Source organism: Sylvia atricapilla, chromosome 4 (assembly GCF_009819655.1).
Source record: "Sylvia atricapilla isolate bSylAtr1 chromosome 4, bSylAtr1.pri, whole genome shotgun sequence".
NCBI lineage: Eukaryota > Metazoa > Chordata > Aves > Passeriformes > Sylviidae > Sylvia > Sylvia atricapilla.
This window is the reverse complement of record NC_089143.1, coordinates 10,179,698-10,193,983: the sequence shown is the minus strand read 5'-3', so window position 1 is coordinate 10,193,983 and position 14,286 is coordinate 10,179,698. Positions and strand designations below refer to the sequence as shown.

Below are 14,286 nucleotides of genomic sequence, written 5' to 3'. Positions count from 1 at the left end.
ATTGGTGATGTTGTGTACCAGCCTTACTTTTCATGCATGCAGCTCTGATTTAGGACAATAAGAATGGATTTCTTTTGTATCTGTTTTTAATCTGTGTGCAGTTCTACAGCACTGCAGTTAAACACTGGCAGTTAAAAGACAGCTTATAGTTTACTATTTTATAATCACAAAGTGCCCCTGTGAAGTGATACAAGTGATCCTTTGAGTCAAAAGAAGAAACAAGGGAAGATATGAAAGTAAAGGATGAGATTAAGTTCCTCTACTAATTTACATGAGAACACTTCATTTACTATTTTAAATAGTGAGAACTTCAGCCACTTAGAGAAATGCTGCAAAAGTCTGTTTTCTGAAAACCACTGATTAGGGCTTTGAAAGGGTTTTTTATTCTCTCTGTGGTGGTTAGTTATGTTTTCTGTCATAGTTTGTGTTACTTTGCCTGATACTGAGGTGTTCAGGTTTAGCCATCTGTAGTTACCTGTATCTCTTCTGGAACCATGGTTATCACATTTGCCACTTCACAGCCCTAAGACAGCTTTAAGCCAGGGATATTCGCACCATATTGTGCACATCTATTTCACAGCAAGACCCTTTAGTACTTCTGATGACTGATGTCAAGCAGTTTTGTACCTGTTAGTAGTTGGCTGTCAACAGCTCAGTAGTGACATCTCATTCTGGTTTGTGGACATGTATGTCTAATATTCACAGTGTTTGGATTTTGGCTTTTCAGAGGCATCTGCTTTTTTTCTCTCTCTCTTTTTCTGACAAATGTCCAAATCCCAGTGGGGCACTTAATTTCTTTTTTCTCTGTTATTCATGCCATGTTGTGCAGCTCAGAAAAATGCCAGTTTCCAGACTTCTGATAATTAGAATGTGACTCTGAACCTAATATTTTTTTCCTGCTGTTTGATAAATATGGAGTACAAACCACTCCAGAATCTTTTAATTTAAAAACTTCTGTTAGCAGTCTTAAGTTGAATTTTATTTCATTCATATTTAAGATTTAAAAGTTGCCAAAATTGCTTGTAAGCTTGATATAAAAATTTTAACAAAGGCTTTTATTAAGTGATTCACTGTGATCTTGGTCACTGTCAGGGTGAGGAACAGAATATATATTAAAATATTCAGCATGTGCTGAAAGGGCTTTTACAGATCTCTGCACTGGGTAGATTTGGGAATAAAAGCATAAGGTTGAACTGATTTACATACCCAGAACCTGTTTCCATTTTCTTGAACATTCCTGCACAGCACTGGAACTCAGGGAGATTATGTTTCTTTCCTTTGGACCATTAAGCTTAAATCATCCTTAAGATCAGATGGGCTTCCTCTTTAAGTATTTGTTTGTTTGATGGTTTTGCTCCAAATGTGAATGTTCTGTTTATTAGAGGTTTATTTTTACCGTAGCCTTTTTTATATGACCATTTTGAAAATACAGAGATTTTGATCAAGAAGTAGAAGCGTTTGTATAAAATATTATTTTGATAATCCTGCTTTTATTCTTCATGTGGTTTATATCAATACAGCTTGTTTGATTTTCTTTCTTTTTCACAGTTTCTGGCAGATCTGGAGAACAACGCACTCTTTAGGGATGACATTGAATGTCAAAAACTCATTATGGAAGCAATGAAGTACCATCTGTTGCCAGAGAGACGACCTATGTTGCAAAGCCCTCGCACCAAACCTAGAAAATCTACAGTGGGCGTTTTGTTTGCAGTTGGAGGAATGGATGCAACGAAAGGTATTAGCCTATGTAATGTTTAGCTGATGAGCTGGCTTGGTTCTTTTTAAAAGAAATGTTTGATAGATTTTTTTTTTAACAACCTGCTAAATCTAAAAATCCAGGATTTGTCAGTACAGAACATAAAACATCTAAAGTGTATACTGTTTATTAGGTTTAAAAGCCCTATGTATCTTTAAGAATACTGTAAATATTCTGGAATCTAAAGTCCTGACTTGAAATTACCATAGGAGTACCTGATATCTGAGTAGTGAAGTTTAATTGAATACAAACTAATCTTTATTTACTTGAGGGGGCTGTAATTTGGAAAAGGAATAAAAGGACTGAAAGGCCACAAAGGTGACCTGCACATGCTTAAAAAAAAAAAGCCAAAACAACAAAAATATTTTGACTAATTATTAAATAGTTCTGTCACAACTACTTAGATTATTTTTTTCATTGAAAATTCCATATTTTTTAATGGTAACTAGAAGGGATCTGGAAAATTAGAGAGAAAGTGTTTTCTTTAACTTGTTGTTTTAAAGCTGTTTCTTGGTAGTTCATGATACATACCATCAGCTTTTTTGTCTAATATTACAAAACATTTGATTTCAATATATGATTGTATTCCACACAGTTTCTATTCCTAATATTTATATTTCTAAAGGCTTGATTCTGCAAAGCAGTTACATTACCTGTTTTTTGTCTTGAAAAGTACCAAGAAAGTTGTCCTTTGTAATGGTGCAGGTAATTCCTGAAGAAGTCAAAAAAGACTATGTGTCTACACAAACTTAAGAATATGCTGCAGAATATCATGGTGTCTTGTGGGATCAGCATATTGCTAAAATAAAAACTACCCTAATACTTCAGAACTCTTTTTTTTTTCCATATATAACTTGCAAATATTGTCATTCAGGAGCTACAAGCATTGAAAAATACGAACTTCGTACCAATACATGGACTCCAGTTGCAAACATGAATGGACGAAGATTACAGTTTGGAGTTGCAGTCTTAGATGATAAATTGTTTGTTGTTGGTGGCAGAGATGGACTGAAAACATTAAATACTGTGGAGTGCTACAACCCTAGATCAAAAACTTGGAGTGTAATGCCACCGATGTCGACTCATCGTCACGGTCTTGGTATGTACAGTTCTGTAAAGGCTGAGTGAATATTTTTAAAGGTTACCTCTTTTAGGATTGGTCAAAAAAACATCCAGAAATAAAGTTTAGGAGGGTGGAAATTTTGTTTTAATGCCAACTGCTTATTCAATGTCCTTTCTCCTTCAGATTATACTGAAGATTGTATTTGGCAGGATCAGCTACCAAAAGGAATTTTTTTGGTTTTTTCAGTTTTGTGGTGCACACTGGACTATCTAGAAATTCTGATCTTAATTCCTCTTATCCAGAAGCAATTGATTTTCATATCTCTGTTGTAGGAGTAGCTGTATTGGAAGGCCCCATGTATGCTGTAGGAGGACATGATGGCTGGAGCTACCTGAATACAGTGGAAAGATGGGATCCACAGGCTCGTCAGTGGAACTTCGTAGCTAGTATGTCAACTCCCAGGAGCACCGTTGGTGTAGCAATATTAAATGGAAAGTATGTGAAGGAATTTCTGTCTTCAAATTTAAAATTGCATTATTTTAATGTTATTAAAAGAACATCCTAAATGACTACTAGTAATTTCTCTTGATAGATACCAGTTAGTAGCATTAAGAGCTAAGTTTCTTCATTCACAGAAAAGATGCCTGCTGGGACAAGCAAACCTCTCCACAGCGTTACAGCTGTATGTCAAGTGTTCTAGCACCCTCCTCATCCTAGTGACCATCAGCTGGACTTACTCCAGTATGGCAAGATCTTCTTTATACCAAGAACCTGCTGCATTAAGTAGGAAATTTGGCAGAAAATAATCCCCCTTACGTTCCAGCTGGTCCCCAGAGATCAGAGGGGCTGGGTGCAGCTTGGCCTAATTTCTGTTTATAACCAGTTCAGTGCTATAAGTGTGGTTGGGTTCAATACTTTCACAATCACAGACCCACAAACAGTGTTGTTTTTTTAAGCTACAGAAATGCAGGTTTGGAGCTGCTGCTGCTGCTGAATGCACCTAATGCATCAGCACTAAATATACTAAGACTAACCAGTGATTAACCAAGCTAAGTCAGCAATTCAAGCTAAATTAAGAAATTCAGTCTCTCAGTTCACCCTTAATTAAGCTTAGTTTCACCTGGGTATGCACCTACGCAGTTGGAGATGCAGTTCTTACTAAAGAAGTGCCCCTGCTTTGGGAGTGGAGAGAGGAGCAAGCCATGTTTTGCCAGGGTGCCTACAGGAACACCACAGCAGACAAATGCTACTGATATACGGAGTGCTGCTGTGGTTGTGACAGAATATTTGCACTCTGTTGTCCACAAATTTTCACTTCCTGATAATGTGCTATCTGATGCATCTCCCGTGAGCTACTTGAATGCTGTCAGATAAAAAAACATTTCTCACACTTTTTTTTTTTTATTTTGGAAGCTTAGTCACTGGTAAATTAATGCTGCTGAAAGGCACCTACAAAGGGTTCTGTAAGATCTGGAGTAAGTCCAGGAATTAGTGGAAATGCTTGCTGCCTACAGGGAGGAGGGATGAACTTGAACGACCAGCAAGCAGAGTTCCTTGGTTGCCTTGGAACTGCAGTCTCAGATTACTCAGTTAGGTGTTAAGTTTGGTCTAGCGCCTCACATTTCCCTATTATTATAGAATGTTGCCTAAACTCTTAAGGGAGGCAGCAACAAAAGATCACTACAGCTGACAATTTTAAAATGCATGCAGCATTTCAGTTGCAGGAGCAGTAACCTCTGCACTTTCCTGTAATGTCTTTCTGTAACTTGGGAAGTTTCAATGACTGAATCAAAGCCTTCATATAGAGAAATTAATATGTCTTTCTCTGTGTCCAGGGTGTGAAATCACTGCATAAGTGATCAAAACTCTCTCATGTTTTGAGGGAAGGTAAAGTTGGGGGCTTCATAAATGTTATGTTGCATAAAGGATTGATTTTATCATGGACTTTATGGAACTACAGCAGTGTTCTACAGAAACGTTCAGTACTTTCCTTACCTCAAACAAACTGTATTACTAAACAAAGGAACTTGCATGAAATTTTTTTAAAAGCGTATTAAAATTGTTACTGAGAAGGACTAGATCAACCATAATTACAAGATGTTTGTATTTAAGTTCCTTGGTCAGTATATTTAAAAAGCCAAACAGTATTATTATCCAACCTGAGGACATTTTGAATAGTGCTTCATGGTAACTGTTGAAAATTGTTCACACTATCATTATCTACAGTATCTAATGTTTGTTTGATTATTTAACCATTCTTAGGCTCTGAAATTATTTGAGGTGATCTCTCACTGGATTTTACTTCTGTGCATTGCTTCCTTTTTAGAATGGCTTCTGGATTCCTGCTTTTCCAAATAATAGTGGTGGCATGTCTGCTCTATGCCTAGATTGCTCATAAATTCTGTTCATAAGCTCTTTATGAAGTTTGATTATTTGATTAGTTTTAAAGGTTCATCAGCGATTGAGTCCTCCTAAACCAATTTTTTTTTTAATTCATTTCAGCCAGCCCATGCAAATAATTGAAATCCTTTGTACCAAATGCTAGAAACCTTTTTCTTAGGACTAAGCAAATTGGGCCACCTAGTGGGTGTGAGGAATTTAAGATAGTGCTGTCAGTCATGAATTAAAACCCAGGTCCAGAAAAGTACTTGAATGCCTAAGATGAGGCAGGGCAGAGATGGTGCATGCACGGATCCACTACTGAATTTGTCCTTCTGACCCTGTAAGTCACATATGTGATTTTGAAATTGCTAGCTATAGGCATAGGTTGGAATATAAATGCTGTGTCAATCTAAATTATTGTTGTTATGCATTGATCATTACAGTAGGAAAAGATTGGAGCAAAATCTTGCCTGTGATTTCACAACAGAGCAGTCTACTGAAAGTTGAAATTCTCCTTCTAAACTTCCCTTTTAAACAAACTTGGAATCCTTCATGTTTCACTAGAAACATGTCTTATTCAGACAACATTTATTTTCTTCTTCTTTTTTGTTTTACTTTGTAGGCTTTATGCAGTTGGTGGTCGAGATGGAAGTTCTTGTCTTAAGTCAGTAGAATGTTTTGATCCTCATACAAACAAATGGACTCTCTGTGCTCAGATGTCAAAAAGAAGAGGTGGTGTAGGTGTAACCACCTGGAACGGGTTCTTATATGCAATAGGTGGCCATGATGCTCCAGCATCCAACTTAACATCCAGGCTGTCAGACTGCGTAGAAAGGTAATATCCTGATGGAGGCATATCCTGCTGTGAGATTCTAATAGTGCTAGTCTATTGAGTGATTTAGGGACAGAGATGTAAGTAGAAACCAAATAAAATAGGTGTGTTATTTTTAGCATGAACAGAGGAAACTTACATACAAAATATGCCTTGTAGTCATACTGTGATTCAAAATGTTACCAGCACAGATTATTTAAAGCAAATTCTCCTTAATGCAATTCATCTAGATTATTTTAACAATCTCATTGAATGAGTTATGATTGATAACTGAAACAACTTAGAATTAATGCTTATAAAAATGGAGCAGATCTTCTTTCACAAAAGAAATCTGAATCTAATCATCTAACTTTCAAAGGAGTTAACAGTTAGGCTTTGTGGATCTTTATATATCTAATTCTTTCTTGAATCCCCTAATGACACTGAGGAACCGGCATGTAATTCAGTCATTCCTAGGTTGGTATATCTTTCTGTAAAGTGATTGATGAATGACTATATCACAAATTGCAGATGCACATGTGATCCATAAAATAATTGTAAAAGATAGTAAATACTTAGTAATTCACTGTATTAAATGTTCACTGGAATTTTAGGTATTTCTGAACTATGCTTTAATTCTCTCCCTGCTCCCCCACCACCAGCTGTAAAACTTTTCTTCTTTCCTGTTACTTCCCATCACTTTAAGTAAGTCTTCATTGTCCCTATTCTTCTTTTACTACATTTTTTCATGCCACGACATATATTTTACCCTTAACCCCCCAAAAACCCCCAAACAAAAGAAAACAAACACCCTCCCCCCAAAAAAACCCCACACCAAAACCCCCCAAAAAACACAACAAACCCACAAACCAAAACAAAATAACAAGAAAACACACCACAAAAATCCACCACAAGAGAGCTGTGTTTTTCAAACTTTCAGTCCTAGTAGACCTGAAAATACAGTGTGGCCCATGGCTCTTAACATGTGGAAGTTGCACTGAAAAGACCCCAGAAAGGTTTGCAGATAGGAAGTTACTACTTAGCAATTTTTAGGGCAATACAGATAATAAGAAACCCAAGAGAAGCAGTAAGTCTGCATATTTTTCTACATCAGTGTTCTCTGAAACGAAGTTAGAGAACTCATGACTTTAATAAATAGGAATCATCTTGTAATGCATTTTGTCGTTGCTATTTAAGTGAGTTGAAGACCATCAAATTCATGGAACTAGTTTCTTTAAAATTAAAGAATTAAGAAATATTATTCTTAAAAATCAGGCTTTTATAACCCCACTAAGCTTCTGAATTGTATTTTGCAACATAAGTTGCTATTCCCAGATAAATACAATTGTTTATAAATTATAAAATAATGAGGAAAGTAATTTCTACATGTGGCTTACTGATCACCCTCTTCTATTTGCGTATGTGCTTCAGGTAGTGTTTTTGTGTTACGGTTATGCTTGCATGCATTTGTGTAGTACTTTGACTAGAGGACAGAGAATAAAATTGTTAGAGCTCTTTCTATCTATGCTCTTCATGCAAAAAAATTAAGACCACTGTCTTTCAACTTGTTTCTAGCAAGTATGATTTTAGCCAAATAATTATTGGCTTTGTACTGTTTTTAGTGCCCTTCAGAGCTCTGTAATTACATTAGTTCTGCTCTAAGCGTCTGCAATTTTAAAAAAAGATTGTCTCTTTCAGTCAGATTAAAATATATTCCTCGGCATAAGCATAGCATGGAGTCTCCTATGTAGTTCTCAATTTAACTTGTAAAGAATGTTGATAATATTCTAGAACCACACAGGTTTTTTTCATTAAACCATCTGGTGTTTACTGTGCTGATACTTCTGATTTGAGAAGTGTTGTAAATTGTCTTAAGGGTTTTGCATTTCCCATATAATTTTCTCAATCCACTTTTGAGGGTCATATTTTTGAAATTGGCCATCTTAGTAATGGTAATATTAGTACCACACCAAATTTTAACAGCCTGTGCCTTGACATACAGTACCTCAAGTAAGCACTTGCTCTACTGTGGTGTAGCAACAGAATTGTTTGGGGCATGGTATGTTTAGACTTATAAAATGTAGTAAGTATATGGCTGTATGACTATTTGGAAGTAGACATCTGGCTAGTAGTGACTGTGTTACCAGATGACTAAAGAAACAGTTTCAAAGTGAGGGGAATATCCTTTAAAATTAGCACACAGATCTGTACGGTCCTGGTTTCTACTACCTAGATAGCATCAATTCCAGTACATTTTTTGTTGTTGTTCAATTTTACAGTTTTAGAGCCTAACGCAAATTATCTTTTAGGTATGATCCCAAAACAGATGTGTGGACTGCTGTGGCCTCCATGAGCATTAGCAGAGATGCAGTGGGAGTGTGTCTTCTTGGTGACAAGTTGTATGCTGTTGGAGGATATGATGGTCAAACATATCTTAATACTGTGGAGTCTTATGATCCCCAGACAAATGAATGGACACAGGTATAGTTTCTGATCAGACCATACACTACTAATATTGTTATTTCAAACAAGCCTACTTTTGCTTCTCTAAAAAGCACTTTCATGCTAGTCTGTTGTGAGTCTCTTTTTTCTTTTGTGTACCATCTTGAGATGATTTATCTTGAACAGACAGTTGTTAATTTCCAATCAACCGCCCTCCTTTCTTTTGTAAGAGTATAGCTATTTTCTTTGACAATTTCAGCTCCTTTTAATAAAATGTATTGCCACATTCCCCAAACTGTCATAAAGGATTTTGTTTACATGTCTGTTCTGAAGATAAATTATAAATGTAGATTACTTTTAGCTCTAATGAGTCTCTCAACATTGATTTCATCAAGGTTTTGGTCATTTTTTTATAAATAATCCCATCCTGAGGTGAATACTATGTCCAGTGTGTGCAGGTTTCAGAAAGCCTTTACCCATTTTTCTATTTGTAGCTTTAAAATAAAAATAATTCTTCAGTTCATGCTCAGAAACCATTTCTGTCAGTTCAGAACTCGGTTACTTTTATATAGCTCCAGGAATGTGTCTCTCTGTGGGAAGAGCACACTCAAGGACATCGTGAGCTGATTGTCCTTTGCTATGTGAAAAAAAGAGAACTAAACTGCTGTTTATAAAAGTTCCTGAACACAAAAGACTCAACTGTCCATTTCCCTCCATTTCATACTGCTGCAAGCTCTTAAAACACAAGTCGTCAAGGAGGATCATCAGAGCTTGGGGCATTCACTGGTACTCGTAATGATAACCCATAACATTGTTAGTCCTGCTAAAGAAAAAAAAAATGTACCAGAGGACATCGACTGCTTCTCACCGGAGAAGAGAAACCATGCTTCTCACCATTGCATCTAAACGAATCTCACATGTCTAGGTGGTGACCATCTGTATGTACCTTTGTATCCTTAGCCTTGGCCTTCTGCATCTCGCTGAATGCCATGATCCCGGTATTTAGGATAGTTTCAAACCCTTCCCAGAGGGATCTGGAAATATTTGTATAGCTTCCCTCTCTCTTGATTTGTCAGTAGTCTGCCACCTCTTCATCTATACACAGCTCAGGAGAAGGCAGTGGAATTTGCTCAGGTGATGGTTGTAAGAGCCACAGACAGCTCTATAAAAGTCTATTGTTCCTGGGGAAAAAAAAAAAGAAATAGGAGAGTTGGCATAAACAGCCTTTTTGTCTTCAGGATAGCCTCTGTACCACTTGGTGTGCTATTCACATACACTGCAATACTATGAAGGTTAAAAAGGGAAGCAAAGGGGAGTGTTAGAAACTAGTGCCCTCTGTTCAAGTCCAGCAGAATCTCATCAGAAAAGCGTCTTGCCAGAAGTAAATTCTGTTTGCAGTTAAAGAATAAAGACTGGTAAATTGGTTCTGATTTCAAGAACTCTTAACATGATTTTATCAAATAATCAAGTAAAAAGGAGAGGTTGCTCCTATAATTTTAGACATTTTCTGTTTCTGAGGAAATGCATTATTTTATCGCCCTTTGTTCAGTTGTCTGACTGTCTAGCTCCTTTATACAGTTTGTACTATAAAAAAAGGTTTCTTTTTGCTGTACTTCCAAATAATTGAAATTATCAGTTAGAATTGCTTGATGTCCTTAGGGCTTGCTCTTGTTTTCAGAGTGCTTCACTCTAATATATAAAATATCTTTACCTTTTATTTGTGTTTGTATCCAATTTTGGACCATTTTCTAAGTCATGTTAACAGAGCATGGGTGATATTGTCATTCTGCTGAAGCCGTATAATTAGGGGGGAAAATTACTTAAAGCTGACTGCATTTATCTCACGGATGGTTTGTTTGTTTGTTTACAGGTTGCACCACTGTGCTTAGGAAGAGCTGGAGCATGTGTTGTGACTGTAAAACTCTGAATTATTTTCTCTGGGAAGGTGACATTCTCCTGCGTAGACTCAGAGGATTACCTTTTCCTCCAGCAAATTAGGAGTGCACCAATAAACACCAGGTGCAGGATATCTGCCACAGAAAAGTGTTTGGTCTGAAGCTGACGGGATGTTCTTATGGACCAATATTAAGCACTTTTTAAAAATGTATCTTTGTCATGCATACGTTACAAGAATTCTACTTGTAAGACAGTCAGCTGCAACCTGCCAGTTGGCAGTAGAGGACTTCTGTTTAGGAAGTGCTAAGAAAATGAGTGAACTCACTATAATAATCAAACGTTATGGTTCCAGGGCCTTGATTTCCCCAAATGCAGAGCAATGATGCTATAAATGGATATACTTTGTTACAATTGGGTCTGTCTCTGGATGCAACAAGTTATAGGATTGGACCCCATAGATTTAATTTGCCTGTAATAAATGGAAAGAAGTATCTGAGTGACTACAAGGCAGGATAACAAACCAATGCAAACTATTGTAAATGGCAGGTGTATTGCCTGCCTTGGAAATGAAGTTGTGTATTTGGTGAATCTTTTGCACTTTTTATCATCATTCCTAGTTTAGAAAACTTTTAATTTAACCAAAGCCTTATTTTAAATATTGTCTTATGCTAACAGAAACCTGCTATTTAATAATTTCTGACAGATATTTTTGACATCCAGTGTACTTTTGGGATTTTCAAAGTTGTTATGCAAGATGCAGAACATAATACCCTTTTCTCTGCTTTGGTTCTTGTATTTACTTTGCTATTTGTATGAGTTATTGGAAGAATTCTGAAGTGTGATAATTAACTAATTTAAGTTTAACATTTGCACTTGGGAATTTTTGAAGCATTCCATTACATCTAGACTAATTACATTTTTAAATGAGGCTTTGCACTACTATGAGAAGTATAATTTTATAAGATGAAGAAATTATCTGTCTTTCCTGTAAGGTTATTTAAAAATGTAAAGGGCCCAATCCTGCCAGATGCTCAGCTGCCACCATGTAAAAGCACGTTCGGCATCTTGCAGGAGAGTGAGGTGTGCCTCGCAGGACTGTATCAAATATATTAGTTACCTTATTTAAGTTACCCGGTTTTTTCAGATACTTTATAATTTGCCTTTCTCGAGCCCTCCGCTGTTACATCGAATTGCTTTGAACGGTCTAAATGTTCTCGGGAGAAGCCTTTTCGTATTTGCTTTTATGTGCCTTGTCCTTTTTGTTCTCCGAACAGCGCCGCGCTTGAAAAACGGGAAGATGCGAACTCATTGAATGTTTAGGGCTTGTTTTTTTAAAAAAAGGCTTGAATTGCCCGATACCCAAAGTCCTTTGTACATTTGTAATTTTAAACCTATGTTTTAACGCTCTCGACGAACTCTTTATTGTTTAAAAAGAAATCGGTGACACTTTGTGATGAAGCTTTGCAGTTGGAATACAGCTGATCTCAAGAGGCTTTTGCTGGCGGGTGTGTGCCTTTATTCCCTCGCTTAGAGCCCGTTCTGCGTGCCTGCGGTCCAAACCCCCTCCTTTTCCTCTTGAGAGCTGCCCGTATCGCTCTCCGGGAGCCGCTGTCTCTGGCAGAGCTCCTCCCGCTGGCGGCCATGGCCGGGGCCGGTCTCTGCCCGCCCTCAGCCCGCTGCGTCTCCGCGGTAACCGCGGCGCCGTGGGCGGGCGGCGCATGCGCGGTGCGGGCGCTGGCAGCCCGCGGCGGCCGCGATGAAGGTGGGTCTGGGCGCCGCGGCCCCGGGCGGGCGGGGGGCGCGGGTCCCGCCCCGCGGAGCGGCCGGCGGCGCCCGCGGCCTGAGCAGGGGCGGGAGGCGCGGCGGGAAGGGCCGCCAGCAGCGGCAGGGGGGCCTGGTGTGCTTGCCTGCGTTCCCGTGTTTGTTTACTTTCTCGTGGAGAGACTTCGGCTAGAAGGGGTCTTAGAGGTCGTCCAGTTGCAACGCCTCTGCGATGGTCAGGGGCATCGTCCGCTAGCCCGGGTTGCGCAGGGCTGCGTTCAGCCTGGCCTTGTGCGCTGGCCTTCCGCCGATGAGGTGTTCACAACTTCCACGGGAAAACCTGTCCAGTGCCTCTCCACCGTCAGAGCAAATGCCTCTTAATAAGTAATCCAAACCTACTCTCGGCCTGAAGCCTTCCCCGGCGTTCTGTGGCTGCATGCCGTTACAGTAGTCCCTCTCTGTGTTGTAGGTTTCCTTCAGGTAAAGTCCACAATTAGGTCACGCCAAAGCCTTCGCTCCTCCAGCCTGAGCAATCTCAGTTCTCTCAGCCTTTCCTCAGAGATAGAGAGGTGCTTCATCCCTCAAATCATCTGGGTGACCTTCTGCTGGACTAAGATTTTTTTTTTAATTATTTTTCAAAATCAGACGTCATTGTCAGATTCCGTTTGTGAGTGTGGCATGTGGTGGTTGCATTTTCGCCGTTCTTGTGAGCAGAACGCAGATTCAGTGTGAAGAATGCCTCAGTTTACATTGACCGAAAGGAAGGGATGAGAACCTGTGGCAGACTTGAGCAAGCCTGACAGGCATTTGGTGGACAGCAGGTGTTGGTGTTTATCTTATAACATGTAGAGATACAAGTCACCATAGCAAGCTGTGAAACAGACTTGTGGGCTTCATCTATACCCAAGTTACAGAAAAATGTTTGTGGGTGGTGTGAAAGAAAAAGGACATTCAGAAATTTCCTCCGTTGGAAGTCAGAATCTCTTTCTATAGTGTGTTGCTTTGAGATCTTAAGCTTTTAAGACCTAGCAATTCAGTGTAACACAATGGTTACCTGTCTCTATAAGAGTGAGTGTTGAGCCTTCTGTGTTTTACAAACTAAGGATGCTTTCTGGTCCCAGACTTTTCTATTAAATTTAGAGAACTATTAACATTGTGGGTTTTGAACCAGAAGGGGAGAGTCCCATGCAATTTTTTTATTCTTGTGACTAAGAGGCAAAAATAATAGTTTTAATAGATCCACAGTTCTCTGTGCAGACACCCAGCAGCAGAAATTTCAATTCTTTCCACTCAAACTGAAAGAACTTTTTTGTGGGATTTTGGTACTTTGGTTCATTGGAATCAGACAGAAGTTGTGTTTTGGATTGTTTGGTGGGGGGATTTACCTCCACAGTACTCAGTTGCTAACATGCTAGGAAATTGTAGTATTCTTATATCTTATGATTTTAAGATGTATCATTTCCTACTTTTTTTTTCCCCCCAGCAAGTATTCAGTCTGTATGAAAAAGCTTGGTCTGGTTCGCCTGTGCAGTTTGCTTGGCAGAAAACTTTAGGAAATTTTCTTGCTGTAACAGGGTAAGACTGCAAGTATTTATTGCATTTGTCCATCAAAATTACTGATAAAGAAAGGGAATTATTCTATATATTAATCTCTTTTAGAGGTGATCGTGCTGTGAAAATTTTTGATCGTCATGGTCAGAAGAGAAATGAAATCAGCCTACCAGGGTAGGTACTAAGATAGGTGTAAATTTTTTTTGTTGCTGTTTTCTTTAAAAATGCTTCTCTTCTGGTGAGATACTTGGTATAGCATCCTACAAATTTCTCACATGGTGTGTCTCTGGGAACTTACCTGGCAGAGAAGACAAATTTTGTAATTAAAATGTAAAAAATGCCCCCTATCACATTAAATAGGATCATAATGAGGTTGGGTACAGTATATCGTTGTGTTCTTGATACTGTTGATTTTCTAACAGTTTCTTATCATGGCTTTGCCGAGGAAAGATACTCCTTTGGTTTACATCAGTGACATAAATGGTAAAGCAACATTGGCATTGTTGCTTTAGGTCAAGATGATGCTTCTGAAGTGAGTCTTTTTTCTCAGCTTATCACGCTTTGGTTCACATCAGAGAGTGGTATGGGAATTTACTGGATTTTTTTCAGATTAAATTTAAAAAC

The 14,286-nt window shown here is 38.4% G+C and overlaps 2 protein-coding genes across 6 annotated transcripts in view; both read left to right on the top strand.

The window, feature by feature from the left end:
- The window catches only part of KLHL5 (kelch like family member 5), a 51,441-nt gene extending 39,598 nt beyond the window's left edge, over positions 1-11,843 (top strand). For all 4 annotated transcript variants that reach the window (XM_066317108.1, XM_066317109.1, XM_066317107.1 and 1 more), the window contains 6 exons: positions 1,549-1,735; positions 2,631-2,855; positions 3,152-3,314; positions 5,824-6,036; positions 8,322-8,493; positions 10,325-11,843. In XM_066317108.1, the coding sequence (XP_066173205.1) occupies positions 1,549-1,735; positions 2,631-2,855; positions 3,152-3,314; positions 5,824-6,036; positions 8,322-8,493; positions 10,325-10,381 (1,017 nt within the window). In that variant the 3' untranslated portion in view covers positions 10,382-11,843. The remainder of the gene's footprint in view (positions 1-1,548; positions 1,736-2,630; positions 2,856-3,151; positions 3,315-5,823; positions 6,037-8,321; positions 8,494-10,324) is intronic.
- Positions 11,844-13,422: 1,579 nt separating this feature from the next.
- WDR19 (WD repeat domain 19) overlaps positions 13,423-14,286 on the top strand; it is a 42,305-nt gene continuing 41,441 nt past the window's right edge. Inside the window, exons 1-2 of one of the 2 annotated variants that reach the window (XM_066317104.1) lie at positions 13,423-13,686; positions 13,771-13,836. In XM_066317104.1, the coding sequence (XP_066173201.1) occupies positions 13,520-13,686; positions 13,771-13,836 (233 nt within the window). In that variant the 5' untranslated portion in view covers positions 13,423-13,519. The remainder of the gene's footprint in view (positions 13,687-13,770; positions 13,837-14,286) is intronic. The other variant, XM_066317103.1, reaches the window with a different exon arrangement.